Source organism: Crotalus tigris, unplaced genomic scaffold, assembly GCF_016545835.1.
Source record: "Crotalus tigris isolate CLP2741 ecotype Arizona unplaced genomic scaffold, ASM1654583v1 scf7180000018377.218963, whole genome shotgun sequence".
NCBI lineage: Eukaryota > Metazoa > Chordata > Lepidosauria > Squamata > Viperidae > Crotalus > Crotalus tigris.
In genome coordinates, this window is record NW_024096973.1 from 77,706 (window position 1) to 100,013 (window position 22,308).

At 35.6% G+C, this 22,308-nt stretch overlaps 1 protein-coding gene across 1 annotated transcript; it reads left to right on the forward strand.

Annotated features, from left to right (window-relative positions):
* The first annotated feature begins 362 nt into the window (after positions 1–362).
* LOC120311900 (galanin receptor type 1-like) lies at positions 363–20,767 on the forward strand. Its single transcript, XM_039351958.1, has 3 exons — positions 363–1,810; positions 12,825–12,890; positions 17,539–20,767. Exons 1-3 carry the CDS (start codon positions 1,094–1,096, stop codon positions 17,854–17,856), a joined length of 1,101 nt encoding a protein of 366 aa, XP_039207892.1. The 5' UTR covers positions 363–1,093; the 3' UTR covers positions 17,857–20,767.
* Positions 20,768–22,308: the final 1,541 nt, after the last annotated feature.

Sequence of the window (22,308 nt, forward strand, 5' to 3'; positions counted from 1 at the left end):
ACAAATCTGAATTTTAAAAAAACCAGGATGCTTTCATGCTTCTTAGCTTGCCTTGTTCTGTCTCGTCTCTCTCTACCCAACCTACCTTACTGGGTTACTCAGCATATGATGGGAAGGAAAGCTTACATGCAGCTCTGGGCTTCTTGAAAAGAAACACATATTGGAAATAACAAAAATCCAGACGGAGTTACATTGTCCTGAGTATAATTTACTATATGCCTGGCTAGGTTGAGGTGGCCTTGGCCAAAATGAAGAGGAAAGGAAAAGAACATCATAAAAGGAACATGATAGATCCTTTCCCATCAATCCCACCGGATTCTTGCATGGGCTGATTCCAGGCAGAGGAAAGGGCAGCGTTTCCTTCGAGAGACGGGGAGGGGAGAGATAGTAGAGACCCGGGTTTTACTCACTGAACGTGGGTGCAGGAAACGTGGGAAGCCGACCTGGCCCCTGATTTGACTGCTAGAGTTCACCCTACGTCAAGCAAGCTGAGGGAGGAGCGTGATATTGGGAGAAATGAGGAGAAAAAGCAGCGAGGGCGCCAGCCAACACACGCCGGCTGCTACTGGACAGTCGCTGCCTCAGTACCCGGCTAAGCTCCGCGTTCAGCTGCTGGGGCCAGGAAGGCTGGGAAAGGGAGGCAGCCAAAACGGTCGGGCTTTGTGAACCTCAGGAGTTTGACCCGGGTGGCGTCCAAGGGCTGGCAGTGGGTCCCAGAAAAAACAGAAGTCTTTCCACGCTCAACTGTGGGAAGTTCCCCACTGCTAAGGAGCAGAAGGGCAGGGACGGACTGAAACGAAGGACAACGCGGTCGTGGGAAAGCAACAGCTTTGGGCGCGCGTGGAGCTTCTTTGACAAGCAAGAAGCAGCGCCGGCTCGTGTCTCCCCTTCTCTCCTCTGAGCTGCTAGTAGGCGCGGGGGGACCAGGAGCGGGGGCGAGGAGAGGAAAGAGGGCTCAGCCTCTGGATTCTCCCCGCTGAGTTTAGCAAGGGAGAGCGGAGAGGTTCGCCGGGGCATCTTTCCGAGAGGATTTCCGTGGGAGCCACGCGGGACCCGTCACCTTCCGAGTTTGCTTTCCCAGACGGCGTAGAGCATGGCAGCAGAAGCCCCTGCCGCTTTCAGCGACAGGAATCAGAGCTGGGGCTCGCCCCCCTGGTTGGACTTCAATGCCTCCAGGTCCTCCCTCCCTCAGTCCTCAGAGAAGGAGAAAGCCGGCTTCCTCTCTGAAATTGGCGTCGAGAATTTTATCACCTTGATTGCCTTCGGCCTCATTTTCACCCTGGGAGTGATGGGCAATTCTTTGGTCATCACGGTGCTGGCCAGGAGCAAGCCGGGCAAAACCCGCAGCACCACCAACATTTTTGTGCTCAACTTGAGCATCGCTGACTTGACTTACTTACTCTTCTGCATTCCTTTCCAGTCTACCGTGTACATGTTGCCCAACTGGTCTCTGGGCACCTTCATCTGCAAGTTCATCCACTACTTCTTCACTGTCTCCATGCTGGTCAGCATATTTACCTTGTCAGCTATGTCTGTGGACCGCTATGTGGCCATTGTGCATTCCCGGCGCTCCTCATCTGTGCGGGTGTCCCGTAATGCGCTGTTGGGGGTAGGGATCATCTGGCTTCTCTCTATTGCCATGGCTTCCCCCGTGGCTCACCATCAGCACATTGTCCACGAAAAATTCCTCAACCAGACCTTTTGTTGGGAAGTGTGGCCCAATCTCGAGCACAAGAAAGTGTATGTCTTGTGTACCTTCATCTTTGGCTATTTGCTACCTCTGCTGCTCATCTCCTTTTGCTATGCTAAGGTAAGTGAGGCTGATAAGGACAGAGGTTCTGCCCAACAAGTGCATGAGATAGCCTCTCTCAGGATCAGTGCAGCAAAAATAGACAGTAGTTTATCCAGTGTCTATATCCAGTGGTAATATGGAAATATGCAACTTGTATCTTACCTCTAATGGTGCTTCTTGCTATTTCTTTCCTGTGATGTACGTAAAATGCTAAAAGCAAACAACAAACACTTGTGTGAATAGTTTGAGAGAGGATTGTTCAAGGTGCTGTTCAGAGTTTGAACAGCACTATTTAGTGCTTTTCAATTCCAGCACATAATCTTATGCAGGATACAAATATAACTATATATTGAACAAACATGACAAGGGTTAAAGTTCCATTTGTGGACATTCTGTTGAGCACATAAATAGTTCAGATGTATAGATGCTTAAGGAAGTTATAGATGAAGTATTTTTGAGGATATTTTGGAGCAGCAGATTTCAAGTTGTGTAGCACTCTGATCCCTCAAATGATAAATGAATTTATGTCAGATTCTCCCTTAAAAATTAAAACTAATGGATTTGTTAGAATTAGGTTTGAAAAAGAAATAAATGTAACACTTAATAATTAAATGTTAATTTTTGCATCAGAGAGGTCATTTAACTTTGTAGTATCATAGCTGCCCATCAAAGGAAGAAGCTTAGCCAGAGCACATTTTGCATTGCTTGTTTGTTTGTTTGATCGCCTCCCTTTAAGTTGGTCATGAACCTCTGTTTTTTCTGAATCACCTACTAGGAGCTGACAAAAAGTAGAAATTTCTTGAAATATATCCCAGAATTGCCATGGCTAAATGAATGAAATATTGACTGAGGCTTGAATTAACTACCGACATTACTATCAAGGGAAATTTTCTGTTATGTTGGTAAAGTATGAATTGTGACACCAAGAAAGCCAGCTGGTCTATCTTATCCTAATGCTGCATCATGACTATCATTTAAAAATCTGCTAATTGATTTTAGTGTTCAGGATAGGAGACAGTCCACTGATAAACTCATTTGTATATCTGGCTGAAAGAGAGAGAATTAACAGAAATCCTGATAACTTAAGGGACCTAATCACTGTATTCTGATTGATGATTCACTTTCTCTGAATTTTGAATCTGGTTCTGCTGAATATGGAACAATTCACATAGTTCTTTCTCTAGAAGTTAGTACTTGTTGCTGGCATGCAAATAAATTAACACCTACCTGAAATCAGCACAGCTCGTAATATTGATAATTTATCTTTGAAGCGCTTGCTTCGGCAGCATATACACTAAAATTGGAATGATACAGGGAAGATAATTTATCTTTGAGCAAAGTTTCTTTCAACTGCATAATGAAAAATCAGCTAATTTCAGAATAATTGTAAGAAGTTTCACTTGGGATCTCTGTAATTCCAAGTTTTCCAATGAAACAGAAAAGTTGAACACCACACACCTGTTCTGATTTATTATCTGCATGAAACAGGAAATCTTGATAGCTGGAAAGTTTTTAAAAAAATAAAATAGGAGAAATATTCCATTTTAAACACCAGAAATATCAGAACAATCTTTTTGGGGGGGGAGGGGAGAGAAGGGAAGGGAATATGCCCATGCACATCTTTTTAATGGAGAATGAAGCAATAGGACTCTTCTGCTGATCTATCTACATTCTTATACAGCAGTAAGGAAGCAGTAAGTAACATTTAACATAGAAGTCTCAAAGCTTTCCTTATGTAGCTGCCTGCCTTGTGAGTGGATAGTAGAAAGTCTGGCTAATGGTATCATGCTGGGATCTTGCCTGGATTCTCTTCAAGATACATGTATGGGGAATGCTTGAATGGAACAAAATCCTGTTATATATCCTGCTTCTGGAGACATATCTCTATTTAAGTAATGGCCAGTGAGGTGAAACCGTTGGTACTCAGTATGTAACAGCTGAGTGGAAATTCCATACACATACCTTTACGTATTGGGTTCTTGATATTCTCTAAGCTTGGCTGGAAAATAACCAAGCTTTGAAAACACCAAGAACTCAACGGTTCCAACGCAGAGTTACATATATTTTTTAGTATTGGATACCTTTACATGCTAGAATTAAAGGATTATCTGATTAGCAAAGCAAAAGCCCATACCTGCTGATTCAATTTGTAACCAGTACAGCCTCTTGACAGTATTTGGCTACAATTTCCAACTTTACTATATTTATAAATGCTAAGGATATCAATGATAAGAGAAAATGATTTGAATGTTAGATATTTCCCTTTAAGATCTTCTATTAAAACCAATTCCCAGCTTTCTTCTCAGCAAATGAGAAGTCTTGTGAAAGATCAACACAACAGCTATCTATTTTTAGATAACACTAATACTACTTGCAATATCATTGAATATAGTGCTCCAACAATACTGCTTGTTTCCCTATTCTCCTTTTACTTACTAGCACAAGATATCCTTGAATTCCATAGTTCCAATTACGCAATTCTACAATTATGCACATGTTGTTTGGCCACAAAAGTTTTGCTTCGGTATCAATGATTTGATGTTGTTATTTGTGAAGTAATTGAAGGTGTGTGTGTGTGTGTGTCGGGGAAACATCCATGCTGACTTCTGTTTTCTCCATCTTAACATCTGGAATTGTTACTAATTTTTGAAAAGGTCATTAAAATAACATCATTTTTAAAAAATCTGGGAAAAGAACCAGATATAAATGCGCGTAAAAGATTTTTTTATTTTTGCTATTCCCCAGAAGCAAAAGGAACTATATACTTAGTAATTATTGGTTCTATTCCTCTCAACCCATGAAATATCTCATAAGAAATTACTTCATATATTTATGTCTTATCTTTTTATAGATAAATGTGGGATATTTTTAACTTTTATCTTCTAACTTTAAGCATAAAATGGATGCTGGTGAGGAATGGAAATGTAGTAACAGAATTTCTCCATTTACCCTTAATTACTTCTAAAGATGATGACTTGTGATTTTGTTTTGTTGCCATACCTAAGTGTTTTCTTCCAGTCCATCACAGACAGTGTCATTAGAAGAGAGAACTGAATGTCAGCCTCTTCTGTTGAAACTTATATCGTAATTATTGCACTTGAGTGGCCAGTAAGGTATCAAAAGATGAACAGATAGGATCAAGGTACGGGACATAACTATATTTAAATTTTATTAGTGTAATAGTAGATTTATCATGAAAAGTAATGAGAGTAGAAATGCATAGAACAACATTAAATGATTAACAAGCCGTAAATGAATAAGCTTAGCTATTGAGGAAAAAAAGAAAGGAAAAAAGGAGGAGATGACCTGGAAATTGTTATTAACAGAACTTCAGTCACCAATCACATTGTTTGAAAGTCATTCATTTCTCCCTTAAAAAAAAAAAGAAAGAAATTCAGATCTTAACATCAATACATATCATCACCTATGCTGCCAATTAGGTACAAAGCTATATTTTCAGATTTCTATAATAATTGTTTTACGCAATCCTCGGCATGAAAATTTGCAATTGTAGATTATGTTGATAAATTTTATATACTTTGGTTATAGCCAAGAAGATAAGCAGTCTTAATGCAAAGCAGTTGATCCAGAATCAAAAACCAATAATCCAACTAATCTCAGCCCTCAGTGCAACAATAGTAGGAAATGACCAAATCACATAGGTTACTATTCCAATTTCAGAATAACATTTCTAACAGCAGAGTGATTACCACCAACCCTATTAAATAACCTCTGAAGTTAGGATATATGAAAGAAACTGTATTAAGCTCATTTTGAAGTCATAGGAAACTACGTAATTTCATGTTGTGCATTGATTTTCTACTTCTCTTGATAAGCTTGTTATAAAATGAATAGCTAATATTAATTTCTTCAGTTTCCCCAGAAAGAATGGCTTAAGAAGTAAACATAATTCCTCCAGAATATCTCTCTACTATGGAGGTAGAGTAACATTTGTGTCTAAACCAAGTAAAATAAACATGTGCTTAAACTGAATATGTAGCCCAGAGCTAAATCAAACTCATTTGTCCATTTGACAAAAGTTTTAAATCCAATTTCTGCAGCACTAAGTTGACCCAAAGAAATTACATTATGAGAGGAATTGGTTATTCACTGCCTTCCCAAACCTGACGTAATCACTACTTTTAAACTGGGATTATAATATATGCTTATCTTGGGTTTTTTCATATATAGAGGCATTGAAGCTAATTCCACAGAAATTAGTTATAATTGTAGTAAAAGTGGTTTACCTGCATGAGATAGAGGTAAACAATATTTATATAGAACAGAACAGAATAGAATTTGGCCAAGTGTTATTGGACACAAGGAATTTGTCTTTAGTGCATAAACTCTCAGTGTACATATAAGCAACAAAGTGATAAATCATAAGATGCAATCATAATTCATAAGATACAACCAACAAAGTGATATAGGAGTAGTAAAATAAAAAAATGATAATAGTAATAGAGCTATTTTTGAATATACTATTCAAAAATAAAAAAGCTAAGAAGGTAACAAAAAGATTAGAACACTCTATCATCCAACGCTCAACTAAGCAAGGATTAATACCAGGCAAATTATCAGAAAACAATACTCTAATCTCTAATTACCTCTGCCAACACTGGCAGGCCAAGCTACTGTCTAAAAATGAGGAGCAAGCTCCATACTCACTAGCATTGATGATGTTACCTATCTGGGAAATGAAATGTCTGCAAGCAAATAACAAAACTCAGAAAGCACCAACATTGAGGTATATATATATTCTCTTTGAAGTGATAATGTGACTGAAAGAAGTTGTGGTAGGCTTACATGTTACTACCATCTTCCCACTAGGCCCTGTGCAGGTTATTTAACCTTGAAGGAAGTAAAACATCATTTTCTACTAATATTTAGTGATATATTAGTGGAATTATCTATCTTTTGGCTTACACAGAATCCACTGTCTCAAAATGAGATATGATATAACTGAGAGCACCTCATAATTTTAAATTCTTTTCAATCACACTAATAAATATAATACAATATATTGGGCTAGTCCATGCATTGTTACTTAATTATAGTTCATCAGAAGATACTCTGTTTAGTCATGTGCAACATTTTCCAACAGTCCTATACAAATTCTAAAATGAACAAGTAGCCAATTTTATTTATTTGCTAGATTTATGTAGTGTCTTTCCTTCAGGAGCTCAAGAGATGACTTGAGTTGGTGAATACCCTGCACTCCACTGTTTTGGCCTAAAATAGTTTTAGCAACTAGGTCGTAGTTTATTTTATTTACTAGATGTTTATCCTGCCTTTATTACTTTATGGATAAATCAAGGCAGTGAATATACATAATCCTCCTTTGTTGTCCGATTCTTCCTCACAACAACAACAATCCTGTGAGTGGATTGAATGGAGAGATAATCACTGGTCTAAACTCCCAGCCTGCTTTTGGGAGGTAAGAGGGGACTAGAACTTACAGTCTTCTAGTTTCTATGCCAGCACCAAACTAGCTCTCTGTTTCTGGTTCCAGGCTCAATGTCTTCAAGAAAAGCACATTAATAATGCCTCTTTCAAAGCAAGTGATCCTATCTCTTTTCAAAGAGAAGTTTATAACACCTTGGCCAGTGGTGGGATTCAAATATGTGAATAATCAGTTCTCTGTGTGGATGCCGTTTCTGGAAGTCCATTCTGGGCCTGGGCAACAAAAAAATTAGCTACTGGTTCTGCCAAAGTGGTGTGAACTGGCTGAATCCCACCACTGCCCTTGGCCCTAACTAATAACAATACTGGAAACATGGAGAAAGTAGAAGTACTGTTCTTTTTCCATTTTATTTACATTGTTTTCTTTTGAGTTTGTTTAACAACCCTTTCTCCAAATTTAGTTGGCATTAACAGGACATTTTTATGTAAATCTTTCTTTCTAGTAGATATTCTAGTGTTGTAGGGTATCCCAGTGAAATAGCATTTTAGTAACTTTGCAAAGAGGGTCTGTTTCTAGTGCTAACTAATAAATAAAGGTGGATGGTAAAACTGGTAATTTAGGAATCAGTCACAAATGTTGAAAGCCTTTTTACATTGAGGTGAATTTCTCTCAACTGGAAAATAGCTGAATTTGCTTCAATCACCAATTCTCTCCATTCTCTGAAACAATCTTTTTTTCTTATTTAACTGGGCAAGCAGTGATAAATTACTTTAGGCTCCTGTTAGCAGTGTTAAAAGCACTGACATCACTTATAAGAATGCTTTATTTTTAGACAGGTTAGACAATACTATTCAGATATGTCCCAAAGTTGCTTTTTTCATGAAGCAAGTGGACTTTCTTTTTTTTCTTTGAAGATGTTTCACTTCTCATCCAAGAAGCTTCTTCAGCTCTGACTGGATGGTGGGGAATGGAAGGATTTATACTCCTTGCAGACAGTCCTTCCACTATCCAGTCAGAGCTGAAGAAGCTTCTTGGATGAGAAGCAAAATGTCTTCAAAGAAAATCAAGAAAGTCCACTTGCCTCATGAAAAAAGCATCTATGGGACAACTATGACCTGGATGACTGAGAATCTCCATAATTATTCTGATCTGATTATGATAAATTTACTATAGTATTAAATACCAATTAGGCAATTTATATACAATTTATTATCTTACATTTTTCCAGAGATAAAAAGGTTTTATATGTATTTCTATTTATTCTTAAGTCTGAAAACAGCATTATACAATTATCCCCTATTCATTCATTGATTCATAACTTCAACAAACAATTTAAGTTCCAGAAAAAATAGTTTTTAAAAGCAGTTCTTAGTCTGAATGCTGAAATGATAAAGGAGGATTAGCTCAATAATGAAAATGAGCAGAGAACTGGATCCAAAGAGCTTTGTATATGAACAAAAAGTATAATTTGGCTATATATAGAGAAATTTAGACTGTTTTCCTTGGAAATGTTATGGTATTGTACCACATTTTGTGCTGGAAACTGTTAGAGTGGCTGAGATCTCACTATACTCAATCCATGAACAGAAGCTACTATGCCCAGTATAATATAGACTATGGAAGTAATGAACTGGTAAGAAATTGCACAATATATAAATCACAACAAGAATAATTTTGAATAATGATCCTTTTATTTAAAAAAAAACACTTGCTGACTTTACAGATTTAAAAGCCAGTAATTTAAAATAATTGTAAAATATTGTTAATGGCCGGGAGTACTTTTTAAATCTTATTACCAAGAAAAATATTTTTGCTTCCTGACAAAAATGCCAACATTTCTTTTGCCTACTCTATATATTTTTCATCCTTAACATTCCAGTAATAAAGTTTTATTACATTAAAGAGCATTGCGTTGAATCTCAAGCAGCACTTTTATAAGTGGAATAAATTTCTCTATTAAAGATAAGTTCCTTCTAATAGAAAACTGTCTTTTAATGAAATCTGTTCTGATCCACTCCTGTATATGAAAATGATCATCAAGTTTTCCTAAATTCAAAGAGTAGGAAGGAAGCAAATATTGAAATATTTTGTTAGATTGGTTTGCGATGTCCTACAATGAGACATATCTAAGTTATCTCTGGGTATTTTATTTATTTATTTTTTTAAAAAACAAAGTCAACAAAAGAATATGTTAACTCTGCTCTCAGGAAAGGATAAAAATCTAAATATGTAGTATACATATACAGGCATCTATCATACATTTATAGAAAAAAAATCTATAAGAGGGATTTTTCTCTACAACATGGAAATTTGTAAATAAAAAAATAATGGTTATGATGAAGGTGAAGTATGGAAAATATGGAAAATTAATGTGGTGATCCTACTAAATATTTGAGAATTACACCTGTGTATGATTTCTTAATTTTCTGTATTATCCATTCTTTTGTCAACTGAAAAAAAAAATCCATTTTTTTTCCAGATTCTCTAACAGTATAGTCTATTTGAATTAACTTCTATAGGATTCAGTGCACATATTCTTCAAATTACATTTCTATGCTCTTGTACATACCTATAATAATCTATAACACGCAACAGATGATCATAACATATAACTGTATTTATTTCTAACACAAGGATTTGTTTCTATTTCAAGTGAATAAAAATAATGTAGACTATTTTTGCATAGCTTTATGCACCTTTCCCTCATCGCCAATAACCTCAGTAAATTACCTTTTCCTTATTTCTAAGTAACTATAGCCAACTGACACATATTTCTGATATGGTAAGCTTATAGATGTGAGATGTAGGCTTGGGGCTGAAGAATTAAAATAAAAACTTGGGAAAGAAGGAAATATATCCCTCTGATTTTATTTTATGAAAGTATGAACACTGTATCTCCATATACAATAAAATAGTTTAAATAAATTTAATTAATGTTAATAAATTTCTGATTTTAATGGCTGCCAATTATATTTTATATATACCATCTATAATTTTGAATAGCATGTACATAATCTTATACTTATGATGAAACCAGCCTTTTCTGTATCTATTTTTATATTATAGTGACTTGTGAAAGATGCACTAATCCTAATGCTTATCACATTTTCAAATTTCTCCTTTCTTACATTTTCTAATATTAAAGACTTTAAAAGCATTCTGAGTGGAGGCAAAATTACCTGCATATTTTATTTTTGCACCAAGTACAAAACCTGTAGACAGTGCAGCTTCTTTGAGAAGGAAAGTTAAAACTTTATTCTTTTTATGCATAATACATAATAATTTGCTCATTTGGGCATTCTGTTGTATTATGATTTAATATAATAGACTTCACTAATTTAGTACCATCAAAATTTTTGAACTACACTTCTTATGAGCCTCAACTTGGCAGTTAGAAAGGCTGCTGAACGGAGCATGGGACGTACCACCTTGTTCTTTTAAAAATAAAATACTGTAGTTCAGACTAGTAATTGCACGTTTTCCTAGGATATTAGTTTGTTTATGGTCTCCCAGTTTTGTGTGAAAGAAGGAAATTCATGCTAAGACACTATGACAATTTTCAGAAAGACAATGTAGTCTTAATTCAGTTCCTTCTTTTCTATTCTTGTCTCCAGTGACAACCTAATGTCTCACTCTGCATAGAAATAATAGATAAATTACCTTTTAGAGAAAATTACAAGTGGGAACCCCAGGAAAAATCAGAACCCATTAAATCCATGTGGTATATTTTGGGAAAAAATAAACAATATAAATAAAAAAAGAATATAAACAAAAAAATAACAACTCTGTTAGTCTGTAAGAAATACAACAGCTATGCCATCAACTCCATGCCACAATTGTAATGTGTGAGAAATTTGTAATGCTAGTGCTGCAGTCCTACATACAACTAGGATTAAATGCTATTGAACCCAATAGGATTAATTCTTAAATCTTGAGTGAGATTGTAACATAAGAATGTTACCAAGCCATACTCACTTTCCAGTACTGATGTGTAGAATTAGTACGGATACTCACTTTAAAACTTTCCCTCTTCCCTGTCACCAAAACTAGCTGGAAGATAAAAACAGATGATGTTGATGTTGAAAGCAACACTCACATCTATTTCTCTGATCTGTTTTAGAAGTACACTTTCCCCTCTATGTTTCTCAAATGCTTCTAGCTAGGTTAGAGTGTTTTCAGTTTGCTTCAGTCTAGTTACAGTACAGTAGTTCAATGGCTACTCTGCAGATGATCACCCATCAGTCAGTTGCAAAAGGTAGTTTTAAGTACATCCCATGACGATACCTTCAAAACCATTGAACAACATTTGCCTATCGCAAGTCCTTGGGAACGGATCGATAGGTGGATAAAAATATCAAATACAGTCTAAACCAGGGATCTCCAAACTTTGCAACTTTAAGACTTGTGGACTTCAACTCCCAGAATTCCCTAGCTAGCATGGATCTAAACATCTGACTGTGCTAACAATTATACTAATAATAGTTTCTGAGCTTGTTCTCTCTTCCTTTTTTCCCTAATAAATACAGTTCCACCACAGCAACAATTTCTAGTTATCTGAAAGAAAGCCTTCAATCTCAGCTTCTCAAAATCCCAAGGACCTTATAGGCTTGTCTGGAAGCTGAGTGAAACTGTTTTATCTCAGGTAATTAGAAAATCAGTGAAACAATGGAATTGCACTTATTAGATAAAGCAAAGGAAGAACGACAAGTAATAATAATAATTTAAAAAATCATTTTCTTGATGGATTTTTAATTAACAAAATTTGCTGGCATGATATAAAAAAGAGTTTTACTGACTATTCTATTCTACAAGTATAATAGAAGCAAAACAGCCTTTTGAAGAGATAAAGAGGTAAGGAAGATTTGTTTAAAAAAAAACAACAACAACTTTGTCATGGTTTCATCTAAGTGGATTTTGATAATTTTGCATACATAAATTTAATTTAACCTTGTGTTTGTGTATGTGAGTGTTATCTATACCTGTGTCAATCATTTATATATGTGTGTATGTATAAGTTTATATGTGTGCCTGCAGACATAAAAATACTGATCTCCAGGAGGATCTACCCATAGAAATAAAAGGGGTTAGTAATCAAAATTGGAAAATACAAGTAGGTGGATATAGAAACAATGGGATGAAATGATAGCCTGAAGTATGAGGTGAACACTTATAAACTGATGCCAATTTGAATAGGATTTTCTTAAACTGGCTTAGGATCAGATCTGATAGGCACACAGAACAAGTATGTTGTGCATATATGCTCTTAATGAATGCGAAGGTGGCAACAGATGAATAGCAATCACATGTTAAGGTGTTGTCATTATATAGTATGCATGTTGTGGGATGAACCAAATGAAAACATGATTTATTTACTGATCTGATTATAATTTATACAAAAATGGTTTGGAACAAGAGTTCCATTTTTTCCCCCAATAGATTTTAGCAAACCATGCTTCAAATATTATTTTTCTATGTTTGAGGAGAATTAATATAGTTAGCAAGTTAGAGATTACAGTTGTGGGATGTATTAGATATTTCTGCTGAGAAAAATCGATTAGTATATATTTGAAAGAAAATGCAAAATAGTGCAAATAAACTAATTATATGAAAGGTATTAATATTTTTCAGGTCCTCAATCATCTGCATAAGAAGCTGAGGAACATTTCAAAGAAGTCAGAAGCATCCAAGAAGAAGGTAAACAGCTTTTCTTATAAAACAATCTATAGTAGAGCAGCATATTTATTAAGCCAATTAGTATGTTACAAAGTAATTTGCATGTTTGAGTTCCCTTTGTCATACTATGATAAAACAAAGAAAAGAAGGTGGAAAAATGATAGCAATCAAAATTAGAGCAGAAGAGTGGGGTAATAGGTAACAGATATTAAGCTTTATTGCTTTCTGGGGAAAATTCCTGAAAAATAAATATACTGTCTTGAAATGCCATTTTTTCTGCCTCCATATATTAACCAACCCTAAATAGTCCATCAAATTAAAAACAACTTGTTAATTTACCTTGTAATTTCAATATTTTTCTCAGAAGTCCTGTCCAGTTGTGGGGAGATCACTCCATTTCAATACAGATAGTCCTTGACTTACAACATTTCATTTAGTGACTGTTTGAAGTTACAATGGTGTTGAAAAAAGTGACTTATGGCTGTTTTTCACACTTACAACCATGACAACATCCTGATGGTCATGTGATCAGAATTCAAATCCTTGGCAATTAGTTTGTATTTATGACAGTTGCAGTGTCCCGGGGTTATGTGATCACCTTTTGTGACCTTCCAATAAGCAAAGTCAATAGGGAAGCCAGGTTCACTTTAACAACTGTGGTACTAACTTAATAACTGCAGTGATTCATTTAACAACTGTTGCAACTGATCATAAAATGGGGCAAATTTTACTTAACAAACATCTCACTTAGCAACAGAGCTTTTGGGCTCAATTTTGGTTGTTAAGTCAAGGACTACTTGTATGTCATCAACACTAACTTTCATAAGAAAAGTCTAATAATCTCTCCATACCTTGTTTTTAAGAGATAGCTTTCACCTCATTTGGGGAATAGAGTCTAAACAGTTTAGTTTTAACCCCATGTAAATTAATGTCTACCCCAGGGGTAGGCAAACTTGGCTCTTTTATGACTCGTGGACTTCAACTCCCAGAATTCCTGAGTGAGTTGCCTACCCCTGGTCTACCCCAACAAATCTGCTGTGTTCATTAGTCAATACAAGTTGTAGTTTAGTTTTAGTTGAAGGTTAATATAAAAAAAACAATTCATTTTCTCTTTTTCATTCAAGGATTCTTCATTCAAGGATTTTATAAATGAAATATTTCAGATCATTCTTATTATATAAATGTCTTGTAAACAAATAATGTCTTTTTTAATTTTAAAAATTTCCAGTAGATGTTTCCAAGATAAACCAGAAATATAAAAGATATATGATTTTCAGACCTCTGTCCTCAGCAGATACACCTGTGACTTTATTTAGCAGATCAGTGCCAATGATCAAACATGCAATCAAATAACATTTCCAAGAATTATATTTATTTTCTGTCTTACTTAAAAGCAGAAGTTATGTCCTTGCTTATGAGCCCTATACAGCAGTCTAAAAACAACATGATATAATAAAGGCACAACACTTTAAAAAAACCCTCCCCATAAGAAAAAAGATCTTAAATTCTTCTTAAAACATTTTTTTTATTTGTTTTTCCTCCTTTATGTCATAATGTTTTTTATTTGTTGAATACGTGCAGACAAAAAAACATATAAGGAACGGTTGCTGGAATTGGGAATGTCTAGTCTAATGAAGAAAAGGATGAGGGGTGACATGATAACAGTGTTCCAATATCTCAGAGGCTGCCACAAAGAAGAGGGAGTCAAGCTATTCTCCAAAGCACCGGAAGGCAGGACAAGAAGCAATGGATGGAAACTAATCAAGGAGAGAGAACAACCAAAAATAAGAAGAAATTTCTTGACAGTTGAACAATTAATCAGTGGAATAGCTTGCCATCAGAAGTTGTGGTTGCTACACCACTGGGAGTTTTTAAGAAAAGACTGGATAGCTGTTTGTTTGAAATGGTATAGGCAGTGGTGGGGTTCAAATATGTGAACAACTGGTTCTCTGTGTGGATGCCGCTTCCGGAAGTCCATTCTGGGCCTGGGCAACAAAAAACTAGCTACCGGTTCTGCCAAACTGGTGCGAACTGGCTGAATGCCACCACTGGGTATAGGGTTTCCTGCCTGAGCAGGGGGTTGGACTAGATGACCTTCCAACATTAACAACAACAACAATAATAGAGTTGGAAGGGACCTTGGAGGTCTTCTAGTCCAACCCCCTGCTCAGGCAGGAAACCCTATAGCATTTTAGACAAATGGCTGTCCAGTCTCCTCCTCCTCCTCCTCCTCCTCCTCCTCCTCCTCCTCCTCCTCCTCCTCCTCCTCCTCCTCCTCCTCATCTTCTTCTTCTTCTTCTTCTTCTTCTTCTTCTTCTTCTTCTTCTTCTTCTTCTTCTTCTTCTTCTTCTTCTTCTTCTTCTTCTTCTTCTTTTCTGTTGCTCTTGTTGTTAATAATAATAATAATAAAAACACTAAAAAGGATTTGAAGAAGTTCATCAGCACTGATCATTATGAAAGTAGCTTTGAGATAAATTCTATTTCTGCCACATTATCCAGCTTGCTTTTAGGAAAATATTCAAGATAAACATCCAGGTCGCAGGATCCTTGTTGGCCCTGGGTTCTGGCTATTGCTGTGAACAGCAGATTGATGTATAATAAAGTTGCCCTTATGTACAATTTGATAGTGGATGAAACGGCCAACCTGGCTTGTTTCAATGAAACTTGGATGGACCTCTTGGCCTTGTGCCACCTGGGTTTTGGGTTTGGCACTAGCCATGACTTCAGAAGATGGGAAGTGGTGGTAGTTCTCTGCAATTCGTTACTGGCTTTCAGAAGCTCTGCCTTACAGATAACTGAGTATGAAACTCTGGCTGAGAGTTATGGTCTAGGGCAGGGGTTTCCAAACTTGGCCGCTTTAAGACTTGTGGACTTCAATTCCCAGCATGGCTGGCTGAGGAATTCTGGGAATTGAAGTCCACAAGTCTTAAAGCAGCCAAGTTTGAAGACCCCTGTTCTAGGGCATAGAGGGACTGTTACTGTTGTATCATTTTTGGGGGTGATATGTGCCTTCCTCAATCTTGGGTCCTGTATCAGAAACCTGGGGCTGGAGAGTTCTGCACAATATCTTAGCTGTTCTGAGCACTGCACTCTTTTGGACAGATAGCTCTGGTGCTGTTCCTGGGATCTGTTGAAGTCTCTCTCTCAGTTTAGGAGTCCCAGTCCTGAGTGCTCCTACCACCACTGGGAATACCTTGGTCTTTACTTTCCACAACCTCTCCAATTCCTTTTTCAGGCCCTGGTACTTCTCCAGCTTCTCATACGCCTTTTTCCTGATGTTGCTGTCACTTGGCACCTCTACATTTACCATCACCTCTGTCTTCTAGATTACTAGATTTCTATATAGAAACCTATATATAGGTTTCTAATTGTAAGCATTTCAGAATCATTTGGGAGATGGGCAGTATATAAATTGAAACAAACAAACAAACAGACTGAGTGGATAGGGGCATTAATGTACTATTCAGAGATAAGTCATGCTTAATTATTTTTAGGGCTTACTCACAGACATATTGTGTACAATATAAGTCTCCTTGCTGAAGATTAACCCATGATAACACCAATGGTAAATTAAAACTAGAATAATACAAATGGCTGAAATCTTGGATGATATCTAAAATGTTGGAGTCCTTATAAGATTGGAAGGGGGAGTTTGATACAAATAGGTTTTACAGCCTGGGTTTGATGTATAAACATAAATGGTTTTAAAATGTATTTGTTGTTTGGGAGAATCACTCTTCACAGGTTTTGCTTTTTATAAAATTTTATAAAATTACAATAAGTAAACAATAACAATAGTGTAGAATCTCCCCGGTTGCAAACCATATTAATAACAGTATAATGGCTTCTGCTGTAACATAATATGGTGTTGCAAGAGATTTTCATCTTATTATATACAATTACTATTTTCAAAGGGCTCCTTTCTCATTATTTTAAACTGTCATCAGTTATAACATATACACCTCAGAGTTTTTAAAAAGGACAAAGGAAAGATACCTATAAATTAGATGTAAAGAAATATCTTTTGTTTCAGCTAGGTTTATAGACAGAAAGAATTATGGTTCACTATTATCAACAGATGATACAACACAGGTCGATTGATTTTTTTTAATAAAAAAACCCTCCTTAATTAAAATAGTGACAATCAGAGCTTTTTAGACGACGATAAATTATATTTTTTATATTTATATTTTTTATAATGATATCAACTGCGAATTCAGATAACCTATGGAAAAATTGGTTAACTGGTTATCCGCATATGCATCTGACATAAGATTTTCTGGACCAGTGATTATCATATCTCGGTCTGAAATCTCTTCATGGTTAAGATCCAGGAGTCTAAAGGGGGCCTTGAGTTTTAAATGTTTTGACAAGGTTAATATAGAAATTTCAGCACACCAATGGATAATTTACAAAGCACTCGTAAGGCTATAACTCTGAATTGAATGGCTCTTACTTCAACTTAAGTGTTTTTAGGATTTTTATCATAAAGTAATACCTTGCTCTTATTAAACCTCTCAAGTCACTGGAGGATTTGCTTAGACATATCCTTTCTATTTTCATTGCTTTTATGATGCATTAGTGATTATTTGTATAATTTAATCGTGTGACAGCCTTTTCACATTATTTATTGTTTCTCCCTCCCTCTCTCTCTCTCTCTCTCTCTTAGACTGCTCAAACTGTCCTTGTGGTTGTGGTGGTTTTTGGGATATCTTGGCTGCCACATCATGTCATCCACCTCTGGGCTGAATTTGGAGATTTCCCCCTAACTCAAGCTTCATTTTTCTTCAGAATAACAGCACATTGCCTGGCTTACAGTAATTCTTCAGTGAATCCTATTATATATGCATTCCTTTCTGAGAATTTTAGAAAGGCCTATAAGCAAGTGTTTGAATGTCAGATTGGTCACAATTCACCTCTGAATGAAGTTAAAGATAATAAGAGTAATATTGACACGCCTCCAACTACTAATTCTACACACGTTTGAAGAATGAATGTGGTTGGCTGTTCTGCTGCTGTTTCATAGGAATGGACTTGCTCTAGCTGCTTTGATTTAAAAAAATGCAATTCCCCAACTGAGCAAATATTTCAATTTTGTATGGGTCATTAGTACCCAACTAATTGAAGTTCAGTTTATTTTGCTGCTGAAAGGAGTAAGAAAATCTGATTCATAGACAAAATACTTTAATGCCCTTCTTACTGAAAGAAGTTTGAATAAGAATTATTTTTAAAAATTAAACAATTAATTGAATAAGATTAATATATAATTCCTCTTGCTCTAATGCATTTGTGTTATGCTTAAAATATTGGGGTTTTTTTCTTATACAAGTTTATTAATGTAAATCGCTTAAGCCATTTGTAAGTTGTAAGTTGAGAACTTTCTGTAGAGTAACTTGCATAAAATTAGTTTGTATAGATGCATTTTTAGATTTTTGACGAAAGTAATTCAAAACTAATAGTATTAATTTATATTCTGCTTCCATCAATAATTTTATGCATAGCAGATAATTTGCTTATTTATTTAAACAATTCTGTAACTTGGATCCATGCTAACTATTTATCTGCCTGGTTTATGATTAGAGTTGATTTCAAACTATTTTTTTTCTGGTACTTGATATTTACATAAACTGTACAACGCCAGAAATACAAATTATGAGTGGTGAATTTGGTTATTTACTATAATTGCAAAGAAAGTGATCAAGCAATTATGCTTCATATGCATTTTTAGAGGAGGACTAGAATAAGTAACGAGCTGCTATATAGCTGCTTTCATTCAAACCTATCAGTTACTACTACTTCTAAGTGTGTTTGACAAAGGCACAGGATACATTCCTGTACATTCTGTGATGAACTGAATGAAAAGGACAATTATATTGGAGAATTCATCCTATCAAGCATTAAAAAAATATATGTTTGACTTTTAAGAAGGCTAGACTTCAAATCTGTTCTATAGATCTGACATGTTGAATGAGGGAGTAAGTACACAGTACATTGTGGCATATTACAAAATGCTATTTTTCCATTTTGATGAGTTCCTTGGCTCTGATCATTCCGAAACAAAAAGTCAAAATGCTCCAAAGTTTGTAGAATAATAATAATTATGGGTCAGATGCCTGAACCCCAGCTGTAACAAGGATAAGATCATAACAGGCAGCGTTAGAAAGAAAAGATGCAGAACTAAAAATACAGGTAATCCTCACTTAATGAATGCCTCATTCAGTGACTGTTTGAAGTTATAACAACACTTAAAAATAACTTTAAAACCAATGCCTGCATTTATGACTTTTGCAGCATCCTGCAGTAGCAGTCTTCCATTGTGGAATGGAAAGACTGAAGAGGAAGAGATTACAAGAGAGTAAGCAGCCACCCAGTGGGGAATACACATTGAAAGGAATGCTGTGGTGCTTGCAGCCCCAAGCATGTTTGGAGCTGGGAGCAGTGAACTGGCTATGCAGACATAGAGTGACTAGACCAAGGTTACCCAGCCAACTTTCATGTCTAAAATGGGACTAGAACTTAAGATCTCCCAGTTTCTAGCCTGGTGCCTTAACCACTAGACCAAACTGATTGTATATCAGATGGATATGTTTTGCAGACATATTTAGGTATTTATCTCACTGATATATCCATGTTATCTGGAAGGAAGCTTGTTAGGAAAAGCTGTTAAGCACGATGACTAGCTGTGCTAGAATGTAGGGTGAGGTAAAACATCTTTGGTATGCTAGACACTTTTTTTTTAAAGAAAAAAGTGACGTAGCAGATATTTTCTTCAATATATCCCATTCTCTTGTTTCTCTTCAGATTGATCATGTCCCATTTTGCTCAAGGATTCTGTGAAAGTGTTAGGTACTCAAGATTACTTCAGTATTATACCCAATAAACCATTAATATCCAATAAATGGGAGCAGAAGAAGACACTTTAATCTTTTGAAATCTGTGTCCTGTACTGTTTTTCTCTAATGCTTGATATTGCATCAGCTTAACATTCCATTTATGCTTGAATTTGATCATGAGAATGTCTCAACAAACACCTTCGGAGCAGGTTGTTGATGCTGTCTTATGGAAGCATTAAGAAAATGGCCTTTTTTTAGAGGGAGATCATAGTCACGTGCATAAAAGTTTTGCTAAAATAAATATATAAATAGACATGCCAATTATAAAGATATTAAGTAAGAGGAGCTCTATATCCCCCAAAGTAAAATTCTTTTCCATCGTGAATGATTCAGTGATTCAAATAATTCAGGCAGAAGAAAATGCATGTTTATGAACATTACTCTCTTTTGGATACTTACAAAACAATATTTTTCATGGCTGTGCATCTCATAACCTGAAGAAAGAAGCATCGCTAACATGTAACAAGTAAATGAGAAGAAATGAATGCTGCCAAGACTGAATTTAATTCAGAGCTGTGCAGAAAAGATCACAAAGCAATGACTTTAAACAGATTGCATTACTTGTTTAATTTCTGGTGTCTGTTTTTCCATTTAAAAAATGCATATGTATTTCTGTACCTGACTGTATAACACAAAACATAAACACTGCTTGATACTGCATGTGTGCCTTAATATTGCATTTAATTTTAATGCCTCAGGCATTTTTAGTCACTGGGTAGCCATGTACAAAGCTTTGTAAAGGCGCATCTTTCTGCATCATCTTACTGGTCTAAAATTTCTTGGCTCATGTATATATTTCTACAAAAGCAGAAGTTCTGCTCTACCATTGATATAGAATATCTTTGTCAGGGTTGAGACTTCCTTTACATATAGATGCAAGTATACATGTAACACAACAGTACAGATAGTTCTTGACTTACGACAACAATTGAGCCCAAAATTTGGCTCAACTGTTGCTAAGTGAGACATTTTTAAGTGAGCTTTGCCCCATTTTATGATGTTTCTTATCACAATTGTTAAGAGAATCACTGCAGTTGTTAAGTTAGTAACATGGTTGTTAAATGAATGTGGCTTCCATATTGACTTTGCTTGTTAGAAGGTTTCAAAAAGTATTCATATGACCCTGGGACATTGAAATTATCATAAGTCAGTTGTCAAGCTTCTGAATTTTGATCATGTGACCATGGGGATGCTGCAATGGTCATAAGTGTGAAAAAAGTCACTTTTTCAGTGCTGTTGTAACTTTGAACGGTCACTAAATGACCTGTTGTAAATTGAGGACTATCTCTACAGAAGTGCTTTAATACTATATACAGACTAATGTGCACCATGTACCACGGTACCCTTCTAGATTCTTTATTTTTTTCTATTTTATTTTTTTACTTCCCAGTGTATCCCACAAGTCTGGTGCTCTCTGGTAATGTGCTACTTACATGGCCCAACATTATTAGTGTCTAGGTTTAGATAAGATAAGCCTGATGATGCAATTCAAATTGAGACTCAAACAACATTCAACGTTTACATATAACAATAATAATTTCATTTGCACCAATGAAATTAGTGCTTCTACATCACACAAACATCTAGCTTTATAACTATGATGCGTGACAGTTGCCCACCCTGTACATATCTATTTCTGCAAAAGAATGATAAGTAAATGTGATGAACATTGTTTTAAGCTGAAATTCCTAATTGTTCTAACTTTTTAAAGTATGATAATAGTGCCAACTATTATTGCTATGCTGTTTGTAGAAGTTTCTGCTTCCAAGAGTAAGAGAAATAAACAGTAGCCATCAAATTGTATTGTAGTGACTTCATTGATCAAAGGGTAAATAAAATTATTGCAATAGCTAAAACCTATTCAAAAGCATCTGTCTCTGTCTGTCTATCTATCTATCTATCTATCTATCTATCTATCTATCTATCTATCTATCTATCTATCTATCTATCTGATGTGCATCATGACATAAATTGGTGTTTGACAGATATTTACCTCAGCTTGTTATTTGATATTTATCTTGGTATTTCACAGATATATGTGCCTTTTGAAAGCCACATCTGTCTCCCTCCTGCCATTTTTGCCTTATATAATACACAAATGCATGAATCCAACTTTTTTCCAGTGTCATTTCATTGTGTGTTAAACTAATCCCCCTGTTTCAGAATATGTCTTATCATATTTAACATTTATTCATCATTCTTTGAATCTCCTCTTACCTGCTTTCAATTTTGTTTTTATCCAGCTCTATTCTTCCACAGGTGGTATTTTTTGTTTCCATTTCATAATAATGTCAGCAAACAAATACATGCAGAGAGAGGGAGAGAGAGCTGTAAGGAAGGTGAGAAGAATAAATGCCTTATTCTTCAACTGACAAATGTGTTAGTAAAAGAAAAAAACAGCTCTTTTGTTGATCTGAATGAAAATCAGATCTTAGATTGGCAATTTGAATTCACAACCTGCTTCCCTTTAACACTGAGTAGAGATTTACTTAGCTTTGTTTCCCAATTAAGATGCCATCCTTACTTAGAAATACCATCAGAAGTTT

Excerpts from the sequence above, each read along its gene's own strand:
- LOC120311900 (XM_039351958.1), top strand. The coding sequence starts at position 1,094 with ATGGCAGCAGAAGCCCCTGCCGCTTTCAGCGACAGGAATCAGAGCTGG. Across the intron at positions 1,811-12,824 it reads TCTCCTTTTGCTATGCTAAG|GTCCTCAATCATCTGCATAA; the intron begins GTAAGTGAGGCT and ends AATATTTTTCAG. Across the intron at positions 12,891-17,538 it reads CAGAAGCATCCAAGAAGAAG|ACTGCTCAAACTGTCCTTGT; the intron begins GTAAACAGCTTT and ends TCTCTCTCTTAG.